Source organism: Lissotriton vulgaris, chromosome 9 (genome assembly GCF_964263255.1).
Source record: "Lissotriton vulgaris chromosome 9, aLisVul1.2, whole genome shotgun sequence".
NCBI lineage: Eukaryota > Metazoa > Chordata > Amphibia > Caudata > Salamandridae > Lissotriton > Lissotriton vulgaris.
The window spans coordinates 1073017471-1073036444 of NC_141697.1; the positions used below are offsets into that span (position 1 = coordinate 1073017471).

The following is an 18974-nucleotide window of genomic DNA, read 5'->3' on the forward strand; positions in this document are numbered from 1 at the left end:
AATAGAGTGTTTATTGAGGATTAGGCAGTGGAGTCGATGGGTTGCCTTTGCTGTGGTGTGGTGAGTGGTCAGTGTGGTGTTTGGCGACATGACGGTGGTCGTGCTGGTGCAAGAGAAGGTCCATCTGGTGCAGAAGAACAGTCCTACCATATAGTGTGGTGCTGCATGGTAGCAGCGTTTGGCGGGCGACCGGTATTCAGAGCACAGAGGACGATGGTGTCGTACTTACGGGTGGGCCGGAAACCAGAGGTCCTGGTGCTGGGCGTGGTCAAGGCGCAGACAGGCACAGATGGGTTTGCCTTCGGTGAGCCAGCTATGCGTGGCCGCTGTGCCGCCAGGCTGTGGCCTTCTTTCAGTAGGTTGAGGCAAGTGGGAGGGGTGCTGGGTAGCAGGGGCAAGATTAGTGAGGGAGGGAAAGCAAGGTGGCAGCAGGGGAGCGTGAGGGTGGGAAAGAGCATGGAAGGCAGCAGAAAATAGAGGATAAAGAGGCAAATAAGATAAAATGGAGGATAAAGAGGTAAATAAAATGAATTAGATGATAAAAAGGCAAATAGAATAAAGAGGCAAACAGAGGGGGGAAGAGTAGAGGACAGAAAAGGCAAGTCAAAGAGCAATGGGTGGAAAGCGTCAAATAGTGGTTGGCATAAGGCAACGGATGGCTGAGGGTAGTAGCTGTTAGGGAGCCCAACAGCTATGAGGGGACAATGCCAAGACCTATAAATGTGCACGCTGACCCAGGGAAACCAGAGGAGCTCAAAATATTTATATAGAAAACCACTAAAATGTCTCATTTACCTTCATGAAAGAGCACGTCCGCCACTCCAGTAAATAGGATTGACTTCAATGCTAATCTTGGAGCCTGTGTTGAGAAACTGAGGCATTGTGTGAAGCAAATGAAGCTCTGGGATACCTTCCATTCAAAAATACCAGGTGGAAAGCTTTGGAAAGATGTTGCATACAAGATACGTTAGATTTGGCCTTGATCTATCTGCAACATGAGGCTAAAGTTATATCCACCAATTACAGCTTTGAGGTCCTTGCAGTACTTGACAGAGGTGATAGCATCGCCACCAAATACAAACTAAATACTGAGAGTAAGCCTCTATTGATGAGATGAAAGGCAATATTAATAATGGAAAAGGTGATGAGCAGCCCTACACAGTGCATTTAATATGACAGTGAGAATTTGCTTAAGGTGAAATTGGATCTTGGAGGAAAGAACCAAGGAATGAAAGGGGGACCCACTACAGATGTGATGGAGGGATGTGGCTTTGTTACAATGGTACTTTTAAACTGTCATGTAACCGAACTAGTGAAAAAAAGATGGATAGGCGTAAATATAGAAGCACACATCTTGCCACTGATTATTGGTCTGTATCTGCAAGTTCAGGGGCGAAAGATAATCTTCAGTTTTGAATATGATCTCTAGTGAACATAAAAACATCAGAAAAGCAAGCAAAACATACATGAGGATGAAAAAGATAAAAAGGAGACTTCCTAGAAGCTCAGTGCAGCAATTGTACAGGTTGTTGCCATTTAAAAGTGTTCCCAAAATATTGTGTTTGTGTACCTCTAGGAATAAGGACATTCCATCACTATTCAGAGGTAAAATTTCCTGAAAAGAAATGCACCTTCTCTTTGAAGAGGTTTATAATGATGATAACATGCAACAATCTATCAAGGTATGGTCTGAGATTGGATACTGGAAACGATTTGGAGAGGAGCCACAAATACAAATACATTAAGCAAATAGTAACAATATCAAAGGTTATTGTGAGTCATTCTTCACAAAATATAAAGTAAGAACTGCATTTGGCAAACATGGCTACCGCTACAGTGTTAATTCAGCTTTGGTCATGTTTTTAAATGCCCAAGTATGGTTCCTGATTGTTATGGCACTTCAGGATTGGTGGATACTGATTATGATCAAAAGCGTCCACCTCTTTGCAGGGCGCTAGGCATTCCAGTTTAATAATCTCTGTGTGCCATAGTTTCTGTTTATGAAACTGGACCGGCAATTTATGTGAAGCCCGATAGGCTGGTAAGTCTCATTGACACTGATGGCAAGCTCTTCTCCCCAGGAATGCTGGATAAGCTACAAGCCTGGCAGAGGAAAATGGGTGCTTGAGTTAAGTGAAAGGTGGCTTCTGGAAGTGACTCTTGACAAATGATCAGTTCTTTGTGTACTTCTGTATCATACACAAATAAGCCACCTTGAACAAAAAGCCTTTGTATGTTCCATATCTGGATGTTTTCAGTTTTTTTTACCTAGAATAGCAAGAAGAACTTTGATCAAAGATTAAAAGGATGGAGAGGGGTGATTTTTTTCTGGCTGTAATTGTGATCCTCGGTGAGCACCAACTGTGATAAAAATCAGCTAGTTGGTAAAACAAAGAAGTCACACGTGTTGTTCTTTTAACAAATAAGCAACAGCACTATGGGGGCACAATCAAGTTGGATAGAGAATATCTGGAAATGGTTAACATCTTCCCTTATCTTGGCATCCTGGCAAGCAAAGGGATTACCTGGTGCCCACATATAAAATATATAGCCAACACAGCATGAATAACTACTTAAGTGGATACAATATTAAGAGCTAAAGTAAAGTTGGGTATGGAACCCTTTATAAGCCATCTGAACATTCTAAAATGCATATTTGGAAAAATGTTCCTGCAGGAAGTTTTTCAACTGTACTAGGAAAACACAACATAGTGTATATAGCAGAAGAAGACTGAGTCAAGCCCTCAGAGTCAGTAACAAATACTAGTTATCAGTTGGTCATAGGATGGGAAGGGCACATAAAAATGTCCAAAAAGATTAAATCAATGTCAGCAATGATGTCAAGAACTGACAAAATGGGCCTGTGTCAGATAATAGAAGGACCAGAGAATACACTGATGTCTGAGACTGAATTCTCGTGCCCCAGTCTTGTAAGAGCTTAAGGGGAAAAAGTTCTATGTAAAAATAAAAAATACACTGCATTTTGGGCTGATATTTACTAAAAAGAAGGTCTTTCAGCAACGATAAAAGAGTTCTCAGACAAATCCAAAAAGAGAGACATATTTGCTTTGACAGGTTCTGACAGTCTTCCTCAGTGGACTTCCATTCCGACGCAGCAAACAGGCTATACCAGTGACGGCTCCTCTGCTTTGGCGGAGGAGCATCGCCGCACTGCTTTTAAGCAGTGCAAATACAGGAAACATACAATGATAATAACTGCAAGTTATTATCATTGTATGTTTCAGTGCTGCATTGCATGCGGGAGGATGGGCTGCTCTGCTCTTGGAGCAGGGGAGCAGTGGTTTGCCCTGTCCTAAGTGCACATGACTGTTTGGCCGGCCCTCTGGGAGCTGGAGCAGAGACGCAGGACCCGGCGGCAAGTTAAGAGTTTATTTTTTTTTCAAAAAACATTTTTATATTGCGCCCCCCCCGTGCCTAAATCCCTGCTCGCCGAGCCAAATCCACTGGGCTAAATTTCTTAAGTACTGCCATTGTACAGATGAAAAATAAAACGCACAACATTTGTCTTGCTCTTTCCTAGTTACCAGGTATTGAGAATGAAGATGGTGATGAGTATTTTGAGGAAGTGTTGACTGACAGCTAAGAAATCTGCAATGATAGCTCTTCTCACTAACCACCTCACCTCAGCTGTGTGACCGAAGTGTTATTATCATTCTCAGTTATAAAACATGTGTTTAGTATGCCTATCTGCAACAGCATAATGCCGGGTGTTATAATTCATATATATCTGCAATGTATGAGCGCACACTTGTATAATTCAAATTTGGGCGCAGTTATGCTTTTCGCACACAGGAACAATCGGCGTTGCCAGAACTGAACCCGATTGCAGATTTTTAGCACAGTGACTGTTAAAAATCTGCAGTCTGGTTCAGTTCTGGCACATGTTTTATAACTGAAAATGATAATAACAGAAACAGAATGTGTAGTGAACAAACTACAAGGCCCACAATCACTAGGAAAAGTGGAAAAGTGCCAGGCTATAAAGAGTGAAATAGAGAAGGGACAAATGTTAAAGACTACCGTGAACAGGAACGTTGGTTCGAAAGGCGTAGGAGAGATTTTGTGATCTGCAATAAATAACATCTTGAAACCAAGAGGTGTGCCGCGACTTCAGTTTTTGTGAAAATACTTAACGAGACATCGTCATGGTCTCGAAGCGAGCACGGACTGAAAAGTGCTACCTCCCACACTCAGGACTCTTTGTTGAATAATTATATATACACACACATATATATATATATATATATATATATATATACATATACACACATTCACACACATATATATATATATATATATATATACACACACACACACACACACACACCCCCACACACACACACACACACACACACACACACGCACATATATATATATACACACACACACACACACACACACACACACACACATATTACCTACTGGCAGTCGCCAGTAGGTAGTTAGAGTTAGGATTTTTTTCAATGCAAAATCTCAAAATTCTATTTGAAATAACTTTGGCGCCGGTTGACGAATCTGCCTGAAAATTTCCTCAAATTTGCCTCGTCGAGCTCCGGTCCTTCCCCGAAAGTTTGGGGGGATTCGTCAAGCAGTGGCCGAGATAAAAGGGGGGTCCCAAAACGTGTTTTCCCCATGTTAATTTCCATAGGGCGGTCGAACTCACTTTTAGCCCGAACGGCTGAATGGATTTCCACCAAACTTGGCAAAATTGTAGGGACTGGTAGCCCGGTGTGCCTTTGCTATGTCTCAAGATATGTGCTCCAGTGGATTTTGAGTAATTTAGGTTCAAAAAAATATATATATATCTATAAGTGCTCCCCGGTACGCGCACCGGGGTGCTAACCAGCGCGTCACGCGACTTGCGCACGGAAAGCTGATTGGCTCTCGGGTGTCTGTAAACATTCGAAACAGTCTGGAGCGGCCACCATCTTGTGTCTCGGTAGGATCGAGACACAAGAGGTGGCCAAAACAAAGGGGGAAATGACCATAAGGGGGCAGGGTAGACCCCCCTGACCCCCTAGGTTTGATGTGGGGGCTATAAAAGGGCCCCGTGGGGCAATTTTTTTAAAAAAAATTCGATTTTCGCGGAGGGAGCGCCCGGTACGCGCACCGGGTAGCGCACCGGGAAGCACACAAAAGAGAAAAAAGAATGCCAGAGTTTAAAATTTTTAGCAATATTTTATAAATGGGAGGAAGTTCTGAAAAGAACTTTTTTTTTATTCTTTTTGTTTTATATTTTTTTTATTATTTTTCTGAACATTTTTTTGTATTTTTGAACAATTTTATATATTTTTTGTGTTTTTTAAGGGAACAAACAAAAAACTGGGAATTGGAAATGGCTCAACAGGAGCAAAAAAGAAAAGAAAAGAATTACTGCTTCCCTTTCTTGCTGCATTGGTGGTTGTCCACAGCATTATTTATTAAGGTGACACTAAGTTCACCATAACAATGTTTTGCCACAGAAAATGCAAACTATTTTGATGGTGCCAAATTTGTGTTGAATATTTGGCACCATTTGGCGTTCTTCAGGACCAGAAAGTGAGTGTTCAGTAGAGGAGGTGCTGGCCACAGGGGGTGGGTTCTTCTGAAGTTCCTGTACTTCAGCCTGGGCTAAGTTATTGGGATGCCACCTCTCCATGTGGCGGATCATGGTAAAATTACCAAAAGAATATTTCATTTTGGGATTGCCCCTGGAGAGGACTTTGCCACAAATTAGACTGGTGACTTTGGGGGCGTTCACATTTTTTTTCTGGCCTTCAGGGAAAGAAAAGAATTGCCAAATAAAGTGCACTTTAACGTGCATTTGCCTTGGTTCTTCAGGCAGGAAGCGCCTTGGTTGTTCCTCCTCCTCCTCTTCTTCCTCCTCCTCTTCTTCTTGTCCTCCAGGGAACTGTGGTGGTGGACCTTCTTTTCTTGGTGGTGGTGGTGGTGGTGGGGGTGCACCAGCTGCAGCTACAAGTGATGCCATTGATTGATCCAAAATAGCTCTTGCTCTCTCAATGAAGAAAGTTAGAATGAGGAAAAAAGGAGGGGGCTTTCATCATTTGGAGAAAAAAAATGATGAGAACCAATGAAAAGTGTTATTTTCAAGTCACATGACCCAATGCGCTTACGTTACGCACTCCGGCGCGCTTCGGTTACGTGCTCCGGCGCGCTTACGTTACGCACACCGGGCCGCGCCGCGGAGCGCTTCCGGGTGCGTTTACGCAGTGCGTCATAAGACACATCGCGTGGCACCGCGATACGTCGCGCTTACGCGACGCGCCCTAAGACGCATCACGCGGCTACGCGATACGTCACGCTTACGCGACGCGTCACGATGTTGTTTTCGATCGCGGCAATAGCGCTAACGGGGCGCTCACCGGAGCGCGCACCGGGACGCTCCACAAAATTGCGCTTACCGGTGCACTCCCCAGTGCGTGCACCGGGGCAAAAAAAAAAACCATTAAACATTAAAAAAAATGTATTACATACATAGAAAATATAGTATACATTATAAAGAAGAATATATATTACAGCTATAGATATTTGCTATTAAAAAACCATTGAAATTCACTGAAAAAACCATAGGTTTCACACCAGTTATAGTTAGGAATTAGCATTTAAAAATCCTAGTAAATTCACTGAAAAAGCCATACGTTTCACACCAGTTATAGTTAGCTGGAAATTTTACTGACATAAAACCATTGAAATTCCACGTTATAGTTAGTTGGACTCACTATAACTTGCGCGCCTGCAATGCACTGCTGATGACGTCACATATTACATCACTCATGACATGGTCAGTGACATCACTCATGACATCACTGATGACACCATCCTTGTGACAGAGTCAGAGACCTCCTTTCAGTGTAATGTAACCCTTGAAACACATATTCAAAAATAGAAACAAAAATTTTCAAAAAAATGGAGATACACATACCAGTTACAACAACCAATTCAGTAATACCACCATCTATATAGACATCCACTCATTCACCAACAGTTCTATATAGTCACTCATACATATATTCACTCATCATATGTAGTGATACACCTATACATCCTGTTACACACCGACAGTCATCCAAAAGTTACTCACACACATACTCACACATGCAAATAAACTATTGAACATCCATTAATTTGCATATACGGGTATACACACACTACCACTTTACTTCTAAGGAAACTTGCACATACTCACTCTCTTAAACAATCACTTATAGAAACACATACTTATTTAAACAGGAACTCTTACAATCTCTCACTCTCACATATACTCACTTATATACATCAATACTCACATATACTAGATTAAAACATATGTCGTTACTAAAAGAGACAATAGTGAGACAGTCATATACACACTCATCCACCTATACAGTCCTGCACATATGCTGTCTTCAAAACACATACAAACAATGAGTCAGTCACCAACCCATGCAGCTACTTATATACAAAGTGAAACACTTATACATATATTTCAATATTTAAAAGTTACTTGTTAATATACGTATTCACTAAAATACACTTAATAAGGCAGTGAAACAAACAATGTATTTATAAAAAACATAATAAACATAAACATCCACTTAGACACATATTTTACCATTTATTCTTCCATCAACCTTTACAAATACATATATAAAACATATTTATTTTTCAGAAAGACACATATTCACTGGCTGGTGTCATCAGTGATGTCATGAGTGATGTCACTGACCATGTCATGAGTGATGTAATATGTGACGTCATCAGCAGTGCATTGCAGGCGCGCAAGTTATAGTGAGTCCAACTAACTATAACGTGGAATTTCAATGGTTTTATGTCAGTAAAATTTCCAGCTAACTATAACTGGTGTGAAACGTATGTTTTTTTCAGTGAATTTACTAGGTTTTTTAAATGCTAATTCCTAACTATAACTGGTGTGAAACCTATGGTTTTTTCAGTGAATATATATATATATATATATATATATATATATATATATATATATATATATATATATATATATATATATATATATATATATATATATATATATATATATATATATATATATATATGTTAATGTTTTACCTGTGCAGTAGCATTTATAACTTCTTTTATATTATTATATATTTTTAATTTAACTTTAACTTATCCCAATTTGTAAATGCTTGCACGAAAAGCTCTTATTATTGCAATGTGCTAATTGAACAAATCAAATGTATTAAAGGCTATGAAAGTGTTTTAAATGTGTATACAACTGAACATTTCTAAGAAACTTCTTAAAACCAGCTGTGGGAAGGTTGCGGATCTCAGAAGCCCAATTAATTCACAGCTAAATCAGGATGAAGTGTTTTTTTTCCTACAAGGGCACAGCGTTCATCATTGGAGATGCCTCAACAGACATGGAAATCACAACCCGTAGGCTCTAGGGAAATCTGAATGCTGAAAGTTGATAGCATCTCCCACCTGTTTCCTTTGTACACCGGGCAAAACAAGAGGCTCTATGCATACACTTTGGAACTGTTTGGGCACTAGAGATTATTTTTTTCTCAACACCATGCTCAATAGATTAAATGCATTGAAATGGCACATCACTAATAGTCAGGGTACAGCAAGACAGCTCACCTGAATCTGTGCAATTATCTCCTGCTTGAGACTTGGGTTGTGTTCCATCATATAAAGCTCTACAAACCTATGGCAGCCTTCCTTCTATACCATGGCTTCACCTGGATCCACTGAGTTCTGCAGCAGCAGCTTCCTGCTCTCCTAGCATGTACTGAGACTTCAGGATGGGAGTGTGTTAAGCTTTAACTCTACAACTGATCCCCTATTCACTAGAACAGGGGTCTCCAACCAGTAGCTCATGAGCAACTGCAGATCTTCAGCTACATCTGAGTAGCTGCCCAGTGTGCAGCTCAGCTTAATAAATTAGAAAGCTTTTGCTTGGTTGTATTAATATACATATTTAAAAAATGTAGATTTTACAACACTAATATTAGTATCTCTCAATGAGTTTCATTGAACATAAGTAGCTCTCAGTACAGAAAAGGGTGCAGACCCCTGCACTAGAAGCACCAGGGCATAAGAAAACTCTGCAACGCTTTCCAATGTATCTCTAGTCGTAGCTATTCTGTGTTCATTTGTCGTAGTTACTTGCCAGCACGCTGCAGCACAGAGACCTGCACTGCACACAATCAAGCATCATTGAAATGATCACATCTTTGACCAATACTGTCTCAAATCACAGTGCAAACAGTAATCGCACAGATATGCCATGACACCAAGATGCTAAAGTCATTGCTAATTCATGACTGCAGCATTGCTAATTAATGAGGGCAGGCAGGAGCATTCAAAGACACTCTTTCTGCTTCTCGAGCATTTCTTCATTGAGAAGTAAAACAAGCAGCAGCCTGCGCATACTTCAAATTCTCATTTATGCGTTAATGTACACTGAACAATATGGAAAAACTATTGAGGCTTCTCAGTTGTGTAGTAAGTGTACGCGAAAACAGGAAAATATATTTCTAAAATATGTTTAAGGATCGATTCATTCCTCATTTAGAATACGCCAAGCAGAGGAAAAAGTCTTATTAGAGGAGCAGTAAAAGCATAGTTCAGTGTATGTAACATGGTTGTATCAGTGCTTCCAAAAATGTAGACATATCACATCACAGCATAGTTCACTCATGATTGTTGCATCAGCAAAAACTGGTGCTACCTTTGCAAGTTTCAAAGCAGAAAAATCACAATGATCACAAGTTATCTACCATTTATTGCTATTAGTCATGGTAATATCATGATACTGGCTGCATGAACCGATTTACCTAACTGCGGTATTACAGCAGAAAATCTGACAAACACTGATTGCCAGAAGTACTACCCCTTTTTATGGTCGCAAAGAATCTGATTTGCAAAGTCAGAGCATTTGTTGCTACCTCAAAATTGCCTTTATCTATGTACCAGACCCAGTTGTGATTCAGTAACATATTACTGAATAACAACTTGGGTCTGCGACCGCATACTGAATTGATACTTGGAAGGGGCGTGTTTAGGACATCCCTCACCGAATAGCGATTCGGAATGGAATTCATCAATGTTTTGCAATTGAAATCTGCATGCAAAACAATATTTTATCAACATTTTAAAGGTAGTGGAAACCATGTGCGGGAAGGATGTCTTCGAGGGACCCGTTCTCCTTAGTGAATGCTGAAATAAACATTTTTTTTTAAAAGAGTAAGCAGTGGTGCTGTGAACCACTGTCTACTCTTAAAAAACTCATCGTTTCCATAGGAAAATAAACACTTTTTTTTAAGTGATTGCTTTATTTAAAAGCAGTCACAGACATAGCAGTTGCTGGCCCCAGCAGGCCACCGTCGTGTGATGGCAGGGAATCATAATGGGTTACAATTTGCAACCTGCCACATTAACATTCATGAGGTAGGTCGATTTGTGAACCTCTGCAAATCGTTATTTTACCGACCAACCTCTTGGTACATACTTCAGGTTGCAAAATACCAACTAATAGCATAAATACAGGTTGCAAATTATGACCAGTATTATGAGACCAGTGCTTAGGACATCTGGCCCACACCGAGGGTCTATGTGCATCTTCTGCTACCCTCACCCTTCTCTGACTGTGCTTTGGCCGGGGTTGGCCAGATGTCTGCGTCTCCGGTTGTGTAACTGAGAGCGCTTCAGCCTGCAGCCGTTTGCTGCAGTATCCCCTGCTCTCCTGACACCAGTTAATCTGTACTGCTGTCAAGCCTGCCACATGACCCGTGAGTCACGGACCTCCCGATGAAATCATTTAAAACCCCAGGAGAACTGCTTGGGGCAGACAGCTGCGCCGCCCCGCGCCCAGGCGGATTGTTCCCGCCGAGGAATTCACAGATCATCTCGAAAAACAACTCCAAAGCCTGACTGACAGGCCCGCCACTTCAAACAAGAGAAATTTGTCAAAAACAAATTGGCCGTCTTTCAAAAGGACACCTTTGTGCACTTTGCCCTCATCTCGCCTCCGAACTATCTCTAAAGCAGCTCAGCTTCTTGTTCCCGCGCGAGGAAAAAAAACACCTCAGAAAATCCTGCTCTTGCGCGCGCGAGCACCGCTTCACTTCCCGCCCGCCTTTGGCATTTCACAGCACAACGTATACTTCACCGCACCTGCGAGAGCTCCACAGACTGCAGACTGCCAAGAATCCACCACATGACCCTGCTTCCACGACCAGAGATCCTGCAGAGAGAGAGGAACGAAAATAAAAGTTAATAAACGTTGGAAACCATCTGAAAGCCCTCTGGGTTAACTCCGAGGATGGGAACTTATGGGAGAAGTTATTTTCGTGGCATTTTTCAAATGATGCAATGAGGGATGTTCCCAAAGAAACGTCACTGTGCCAGGATGCGAGCAGATGGTAGTCTGAAGCTGAAAAGCACACATAACAAATCACGTGCAGGACCCGTGATCTATTGCACAGCCCTGCAGCGATGCAGCTTTTGAAATATGCTAGAAGCTCATTTTTCCTCGGAGATGACAAATATGAAACTAAATACTGACGGGACGCTGTCAATGACGTGTTATGTGCCAGAGGGTAAACTGCAGCCTGTCTCGAGCTGTTTGTAAAACCAGTGAGGTTTTTGACACTCTTTTACTCTTTATTGTGATAGTTTGTCATAGGTATCACACAACCCTCCGCCTGAAAAGAATGGAAAGCCATTAAACATTACATTATCTTTAAAGTACACCACACTTAAACATTAAAATGCTCCTTATTTGTAAAGCGACTCACAACAAACCCCCCTAATGATAAACTTGAAAGTTTACTGCATTACCAGGGCCTGTGCTGCCCACTGGAGGTTCTTGAAATGCTCCAATTTAACTGATCAGTAGACGTCTCCTGACCATATATCTGACTACAGCTGCTGTATTATTCCTTTCTTACTGGCTTTAAGGATAGCAGCTCACTGACCATCTAGGGCCCAGTTTTTCCTCTTTCTTCACAGTTTCTGGGGCCCCATAATCTATAGGGAGTCCTAAAGTGACAATGTTGGCACTCATTGAAATTAGGCAGACCCTCCACTGGTCTCTCCACACTACAGTCCCAGTTTCCACAGCCCCTGACCAGTGGCAGCGTTATACTATTTGATGGTGCCTACCGGCCTAACCCATTACCATAGGTACAGTGGTTGCGGCAAACGGGACACCTTGGGGATGATTTTGCTATGCCTGTGCATGTTCACAAATATAATGTCCATAGTTTGCGAGATAATGACTGCCAACATTCAAAAGTGTGAGCCAGAAAGATTGTTAGCAATCATCAATAATGAAACTGACATTCTTAGCCTCAACTGATTTTAAATTTAAGTCTACAAGAAATGGTGAGTGAAAGATGGGAGAGGGAATAACTGCTGCTAACAGTGTAACAACAAAAAGGGCAGCCCCATCTCCAACTTTTTCTTCCTCACTGTTTTCTTTTGTCTCAAAGACCTGCTGGAAGAGAATACATAAAGGTTCCTGCTAGAGGCCCTGGAGGTTGCATTGTCATTCCCACATAGGAACTAGCCACCTCAGCGCATTCTGGGAAAGGGAAACGGCTGGACAAGCAGTGACGTAACTGACAGTGGTCTGATGCCCAACTGCAAATAACTGTACAAATATGCTGGCATCACGTCCCAGTTCTAAGACAAACTGTGACTTTGAAAAGCCCAGCATGCATCTTGTTGTGGAAGTTGAGAACGTTCAGCTGAAATAATGCTCATTTTTTCTTGGGTGAGAACAAGCCTAGAGGCTGTACTAAAGCATAACTTGCTTGCATTGCTGCTGATCTTCCTGCATGGAAGTCCGAGCATGTCCAAGGAGCCTAGAGCACGGACACATTACATTGAAGCTTTCTTTTTCCTCCAGACCAGAAGAGGGCTACCACAATAAACCATCATCATCAAATGCAGGTGAGTTGAGTGGTGACTGTCTGACTAGCTCATTACCTCCATTCCCCAGCTTTTGTTGTACAGCCTAGGAATGCAGAAGAACAGCACCCAGTGCCAGTGCTTAATTTGTAAATAAATAAGTGCCAGGGTCCTTGTCAGGACGCTACTGCAGTTTGCCAGTGGCATAACCAATACAACTACTAACCATCTCTCTCCTACAAGGGTGACAATTAGCGCTATTCCAGGTCCTCAAAGCTATAAGAATGGTTTGGGCAGCAGGTATTAGTCATTTATAATGTATAATGAATTAATAAATAACTGTTGTTGTGCTCATCTCTACATTAGGCTAACAACGCCACCATGTTGCAGAGTGCCATAGCGCCGATGTTGACAAATAGGTGCCGGTGCCAAACACCTGAAACCACCGGCTCAAATTAAGCACTGATTCTAGCCAGATCAGGAAAACGGGATTAACAACGCAGGCTTATGTGCAATGCAAGCAGAAAAAGCTTGCCTTAACCATGCACATGCATGGTTAAGGCAATCAGCGCTCCAGATGCAGAGTGGATGGGTGGGGGGAGGAACAGGAAGGATCGGGACAGGACGGAAAGGACAGGGACGCACCGTGTTAAGTAGGGCTGGGGTCGGGGGTGGGGAGGCATGGGGTAGGTTTTTAGGGCTGGGTGCGGGTTTTAGGGCTCAGGGTGGGAGGCCACGGTCAGTGTAGTGTTTAGGGCTGGGGGCTAAATTGTAGGGCTCAGTGTGGGTGGGAGCAGTTTTCAGGGCTGGCGATCAGTTTTAGGGTTCAGGTCAGGGGAGGCTGGGGCCAGGGTCGTTTTTCGAGCTGGGGCCAGGTTTTAGGGTTCTGGTAGGTTTTAGGACTGGGGCGGGTAGATGGCATGGCTTGGGGCCGCGTTTTAGGGCTTAGAGCAGGGGGAGGCTGGGATGTCATCTTTACCACACATATACCTTTCCTAATCATGCCTGGCATGTGTGGTAAAGGCATGTGTGGTAAAGCCGGGGTTATTGTTACGGGAGTTGTAGTTCCGTCATACAAGAAGTGACTGAGTGGTCCCAGTGAATGCCCTTTGTGTTTACACATGCCCCCACAAAGTAAGCCTGCCCTAAGAGTAGAGCCAGGCACTCAAACTTGTTAGGACCTACAGGTCATGAGATTTCCACAGCTATAGGGACTACCCACCTCCAATGCTAAATCAGGCGAGGGGCCTATGTTTTAAGGTTTATTTTATGCGCACCAAGTTTATTACCAAAACTGCTTTCTGCTAGGTTTCTTTTGGGACAGCATTCAAATGTATCACCAAATCTCACAACACCCACCCCTCAAATGCAAACATAACCATGACTTGTGGGAAAGCTTTTCTTTTTAATCTTTTTATTAATGTTTCAACCAGATGCTGTGAAAAACTGAACATTACATTGAACAATCAAGATTATTTTGGAGTACAAATCTTATTTTACTTCTGTGAACAGGCAATGCAACTGAGCTTTACACGTGCACTGAAAAGGCTTCCACAACTATGATTCACAGACCTTCTGCAAATTTCAATCAGTTATAGTAAGCGGGAATTTACTAGATCACTTGGAACTTCATTTGATGTCTAATGTACAGGGGGCTTAGAGGCTGCCTTTTGTTTGGCATTTGGTTGGTTTCATTGTCAGCTTCCATAGGCTTCCTTCCGCTTAAAATGTTTGTCCCTCCCCTGGGGCATGGACACATTACTTGTGTTCTTCTACTGCTCATTGTTTCAGACGCTGCTTTTTTCTTTTTGTTTGGGCACTCTACGAAAGTGGGAGTTTTTCAGCTGTATCTCAAGTACTGTGCATGTGGTTGCCCACCCCCTTACCACCCTTTGTCTGAGTGGTTGCCCCATCCCTCCCTTCCACCCTCTGTTGTCCATGTGGTTGGCGCCAGCCTATCCTTGCCCCCCTCTGTTGTCTGTCTGTTTGCCCCACTCACCATCAGTTGCCAGTCTGCTTGACCGCTCGCCACCCTCCCTTGTCCATCTGCTTGCCCTCTCTCCCACTCTCTTCTGCCTTGTACTCACCCACCTCCATTGCTCGTGTGCTTCTCCATACCCTCTTGCTTGTCCTTTTCTCCCTCCCTCACTTCCTGCCTCCCTCCCTCCGTGTTGCCTTGTGGGAGCGCCTGGCGAAAAGTAAAAAAGTGTTATGACACAGCTGATGTTGGCGGAGTCATAGCTCTTTTTCTTAAATACTTTCAGTGATGCTGGACAGCAGCCGCGCTGCTGTACAGCACAGCTACAAAACATTGACACAGCCAAATTATCTCATAGGCAAGACTTATTGGCTTTGACATTACTTGCTTAACATAATGACTGAAACCCCACTTGTATATCAATGACAACTCTTTCAAGAATCCGAGTCTCTGTAATCTAAATGGATCTCCCCATATTAACACATGCATTTGATTGGTTAGGGATGCATCCAATGATCTCTGAAGGAACACATCCATATATAGTAAATGCCAAGCAAAAACCTTCCAAAATTTCAATATAGCAGCATTCATAGGTCTTTTTTTCAGTACACCAAAGAAGGAGATTTAAATAAGACACACCCTTGAACCAAGCTAATGTGCCAATACTGGAGCCTGAACGCATCGGTAAGGTTTGAGGAACTTACAGTAGTAGATGGCTCCGCACTAGCTGTAGATAATAGCCTGAACACATGTATTAAATCCAGTGAAACTGAGACGATCCACCTCTCTCCTCCCACCCAGACGAGGCTTAGCCTTTTTCTCGAGCTTTCTCTACACTTAAAATAGTAATGGCTAGACGGGTGTACAAAAACCTCCTATCATGCCTGCTAGGGTAATTAAATTATAAAAGCATCTGTTGTGGCAACTATGCCTTTGGAAGCTCCCACCACAGAAAGTAAAACGCATACAAGGGTGACAAAGAAAACAAAATGGAAGGCTCAACCAGAGGCATGCAATGACACTACTGGGTCAATGAAAATACGAGACCATTCAGAACATGCAGGAGAGTCATAATGAAGCAGCCCTAGCACACCTGTTGATTAGCTGATTACAGCTTGTTTTAACTAGTTATTGTTCCTATCACCTAGTAAAGAGTTTTTAAATTTTTGTACAAAATGTTCAACTTTTAGTAAAGAAAAAAAAGCACAGTTGGAAGCATCAAGTCTTGCTTTGAAAACAGCTTTTAACAAGATCAATGTATCCTGCTTTTATAGGTCTCTCTTGGGTTTTCATTCTGTGCTATTAGGCACCACACATCTAGCTACATCCAGCTCTCCGTCATACTATTTAAAAGTAGAAAAAAACGACCTCAATATTTATTCAGTGAAGCGGTTTTAGGATTTCATTTTTTATGTATACACTATTAAGCATCTGTCAATATAGAATTAATGAAAAAGTAATCTGCATTTCTAGTAACAACTTCAAAAATGTCCCGAGGCTTCTTATGTAGCTGTTGAGGTGTGAGCCTGTCTTCGTGCCTACTTGAAAAATGAATGTGAGAGAAACTGAAGCAAAACAAAAAAGTTATAAATATTTATGAGCAAGAAGTGTTATTTTATAAATTAAATTACGAAACGAAAGTTTCTTATCATTATTAGCCCAGGGCAGAATACAGTGCATTTACAAATCAACAAAATCCAAGAACCTTCTTATCTTTTCAAAGTACATTGCTTGTAGATCTTGGCCAGGCTAGAGAAAGGTTGTGTAGCATTAATTTTCATAATATACTTCATGTAATCTCTTCTCCCTTTTCTCTCAGTGCCTAGTGCAACGTCGCTGATCATGCACAGAACGGGAACCATTTTATTTTTAAATGAATATTACATTTACTCTTAATTAGAATTCTGATTATAAGATATTAATATTGTTTTTGTAAGTTGTGGGTGCAGACTACGTGAATTTGAATGCGCCAGACAAATTACTAGAGTATATCTTTAAGGCATAGATTACTTAATCATGTCTCTTATTTTATTGAATATATTTTAAACTCGCTTTCGCACGCCCTACAACTCACACACATGCTAATTTTTTTAGCAGAGGACCCTACTTTACTTTGTCCTCAGTAGACTAAGTGTTTTTTAGAACAGTATAAAATGTTCACAAAAAAGAAGGTCGGTTTCTGGCCTTTCCAAATATATTTAGCGAATTATCAGGTATATATTTACCTAACAATAGCTGATGAATGTCAGAGGTTTTTAGGTATTGTTTTCTAACCGTAACTGCACAGCAACAGATTTTTTCTTTTATATGTTAAGGTCTTTTAACCAAATGTAGCACAATAGAATAAGCAACAACTCTGCCAGAGTGTACATAGCGGCCCCACAAGGGATCCTTTGCTTTAAGTAACGGTGACAAAAAAGAACATCAGAGCCAAGTACACATCACACAATTTTCATTTTGTTATTTCTAGTTTATTTATTATTCTGTTTAGATATTTTCAGGTAGCATGGGTCACGATCTGGTCCCTATGCTGTATTGAATAAAAGGAGGAAAGAACAACCTCTCATAAGATACATTTACAATATACATACATGTCCCACACACTCCCAGGCAACCATACTAAGGTCACACTCACTTTCACACTAATAAAAGCAATCACTCCCACAAACATTTATACATTACACTCATACTGTGCAGTAAAGGTGAAAATTAGCTGCATAAGCACAAACAAGACTGTGGAGGCAAGATGCGTAGGAGAAGATGGTTAACAAAGGCTAAGCTTCTGCCATCCACAGCCACCACGCCAACGCGCGTTTCGGTGTAGGGCCTGTTCAGGCCGCACCTTCTTCAGGGCGGAGATGTACCATGGGATTGGGGACTCACAAACTGCAAATAAAAATATTTTTTATAAACATTAAAATATGCAAAATAATGAGAAGCATACATTTGATATGGTCATATCTATCACATTTACTTAATTTATGTGTCAAGGCTCTGATATTAGGGAGTCACTCGGAATGATAGGGGTCTTTCCTCAATGGGATAGCACCAGTGGTCAAACATGATAGACCAGACGAAGAGGGTTAACAGCCCAGTGTTTAAACATTTCATTTAACATCCATCCATCATAACACATTCATACACTCAATCAATGGCGACAATGGGTTTTAGGCGGGAATCCTATCTATGGGCACCTCCTATTCATAGCACGTCAGGGGTATATACTAGTCAGGGTGAGGGGGGCGCATAAGGATAGGCGAGCACAAGTCCAACATTAGGAAAAAAAAGGCTCTGCCCCCATTGTTTCTCATTGTTTGGAGAAGTCACACACAGAGAAAGATCTCTGGTGGTTTATTTTTGGAGAAAATATCGGCCAAACCTGGAGTGGGCCCCACCTGCTTACGTAAGAAGAGAGAGGTCTTCTGGATTTTCATGTTTAATTCAGACAAAAATGGCCTCAATGAAGAGTGCCCCTGGCCGAATGCGCTTTTATAACGGGATATCTGGATAATATTTCAAATAAATCCCCCTCCCCCCTCCAAATGATTCTCTGCTCACATATAATTATTGGGCATCATTAGTGTCATCCGGCATTTATGGCCACTTATTCGGGTCCCCCCCTTACCTAACACATGAGAACGCAATATTAGACCATGTGTCCCCATAAAAAAACTCTTATAGTTAGAAAATTTGCCTTCATCTACAGAGCGTATTTGCATAACCAAAAGGGCAGTTATTTCTATATATTGGCCCCCCTTATCAACACCATATGTCAAGTTTTCCCATAATCTCATTCAGAACCCCCGCATGTGCCTTCTCTAAAACTCTTGCAGCTAGATAAATTGTGTTTATTTATCGCACACATTTATATAATCAAAGGGCTATTAAGCCTATATATATGCGCCCCCTAAATGCCATATTCTAAGATCACTAACAATTTTACTTTGACTAGCGGTTAGGAGGCGAAACACACGCTGGGAGGTGGGCCAATATGATAGACCAGTTCTCAGTACTCATCACCCTGAACATACACTTTTTATTGCCAACTCTGTTGAAATCAACTTTCTATAAGATGGCGGCCGATACGGAATCGTATCGT

At 41.7% G+C, this 18974-nt stretch overlaps 1 protein-coding gene across 2 annotated transcripts in view; it reads right to left on the reverse strand.

The window, feature by feature from the left end:
* The window catches only part of SLC25A26 (solute carrier family 25 member 26), an 885107-nt gene that overhangs the window by 130897 nt on the left and 735236 nt on the right, over nt 1-18974 (reverse strand). For both annotated transcript variants that reach the window (XM_086936841.1, XM_086936842.1), the window contains exon 7: nt 11158-11227. In XM_086936841.1, coding sequence (XP_086792967.1) covers nt 11158-11227 — 70 coding nt within the window. The remainder of the gene's footprint in view (nt 1-11157; nt 11228-18974) is intronic.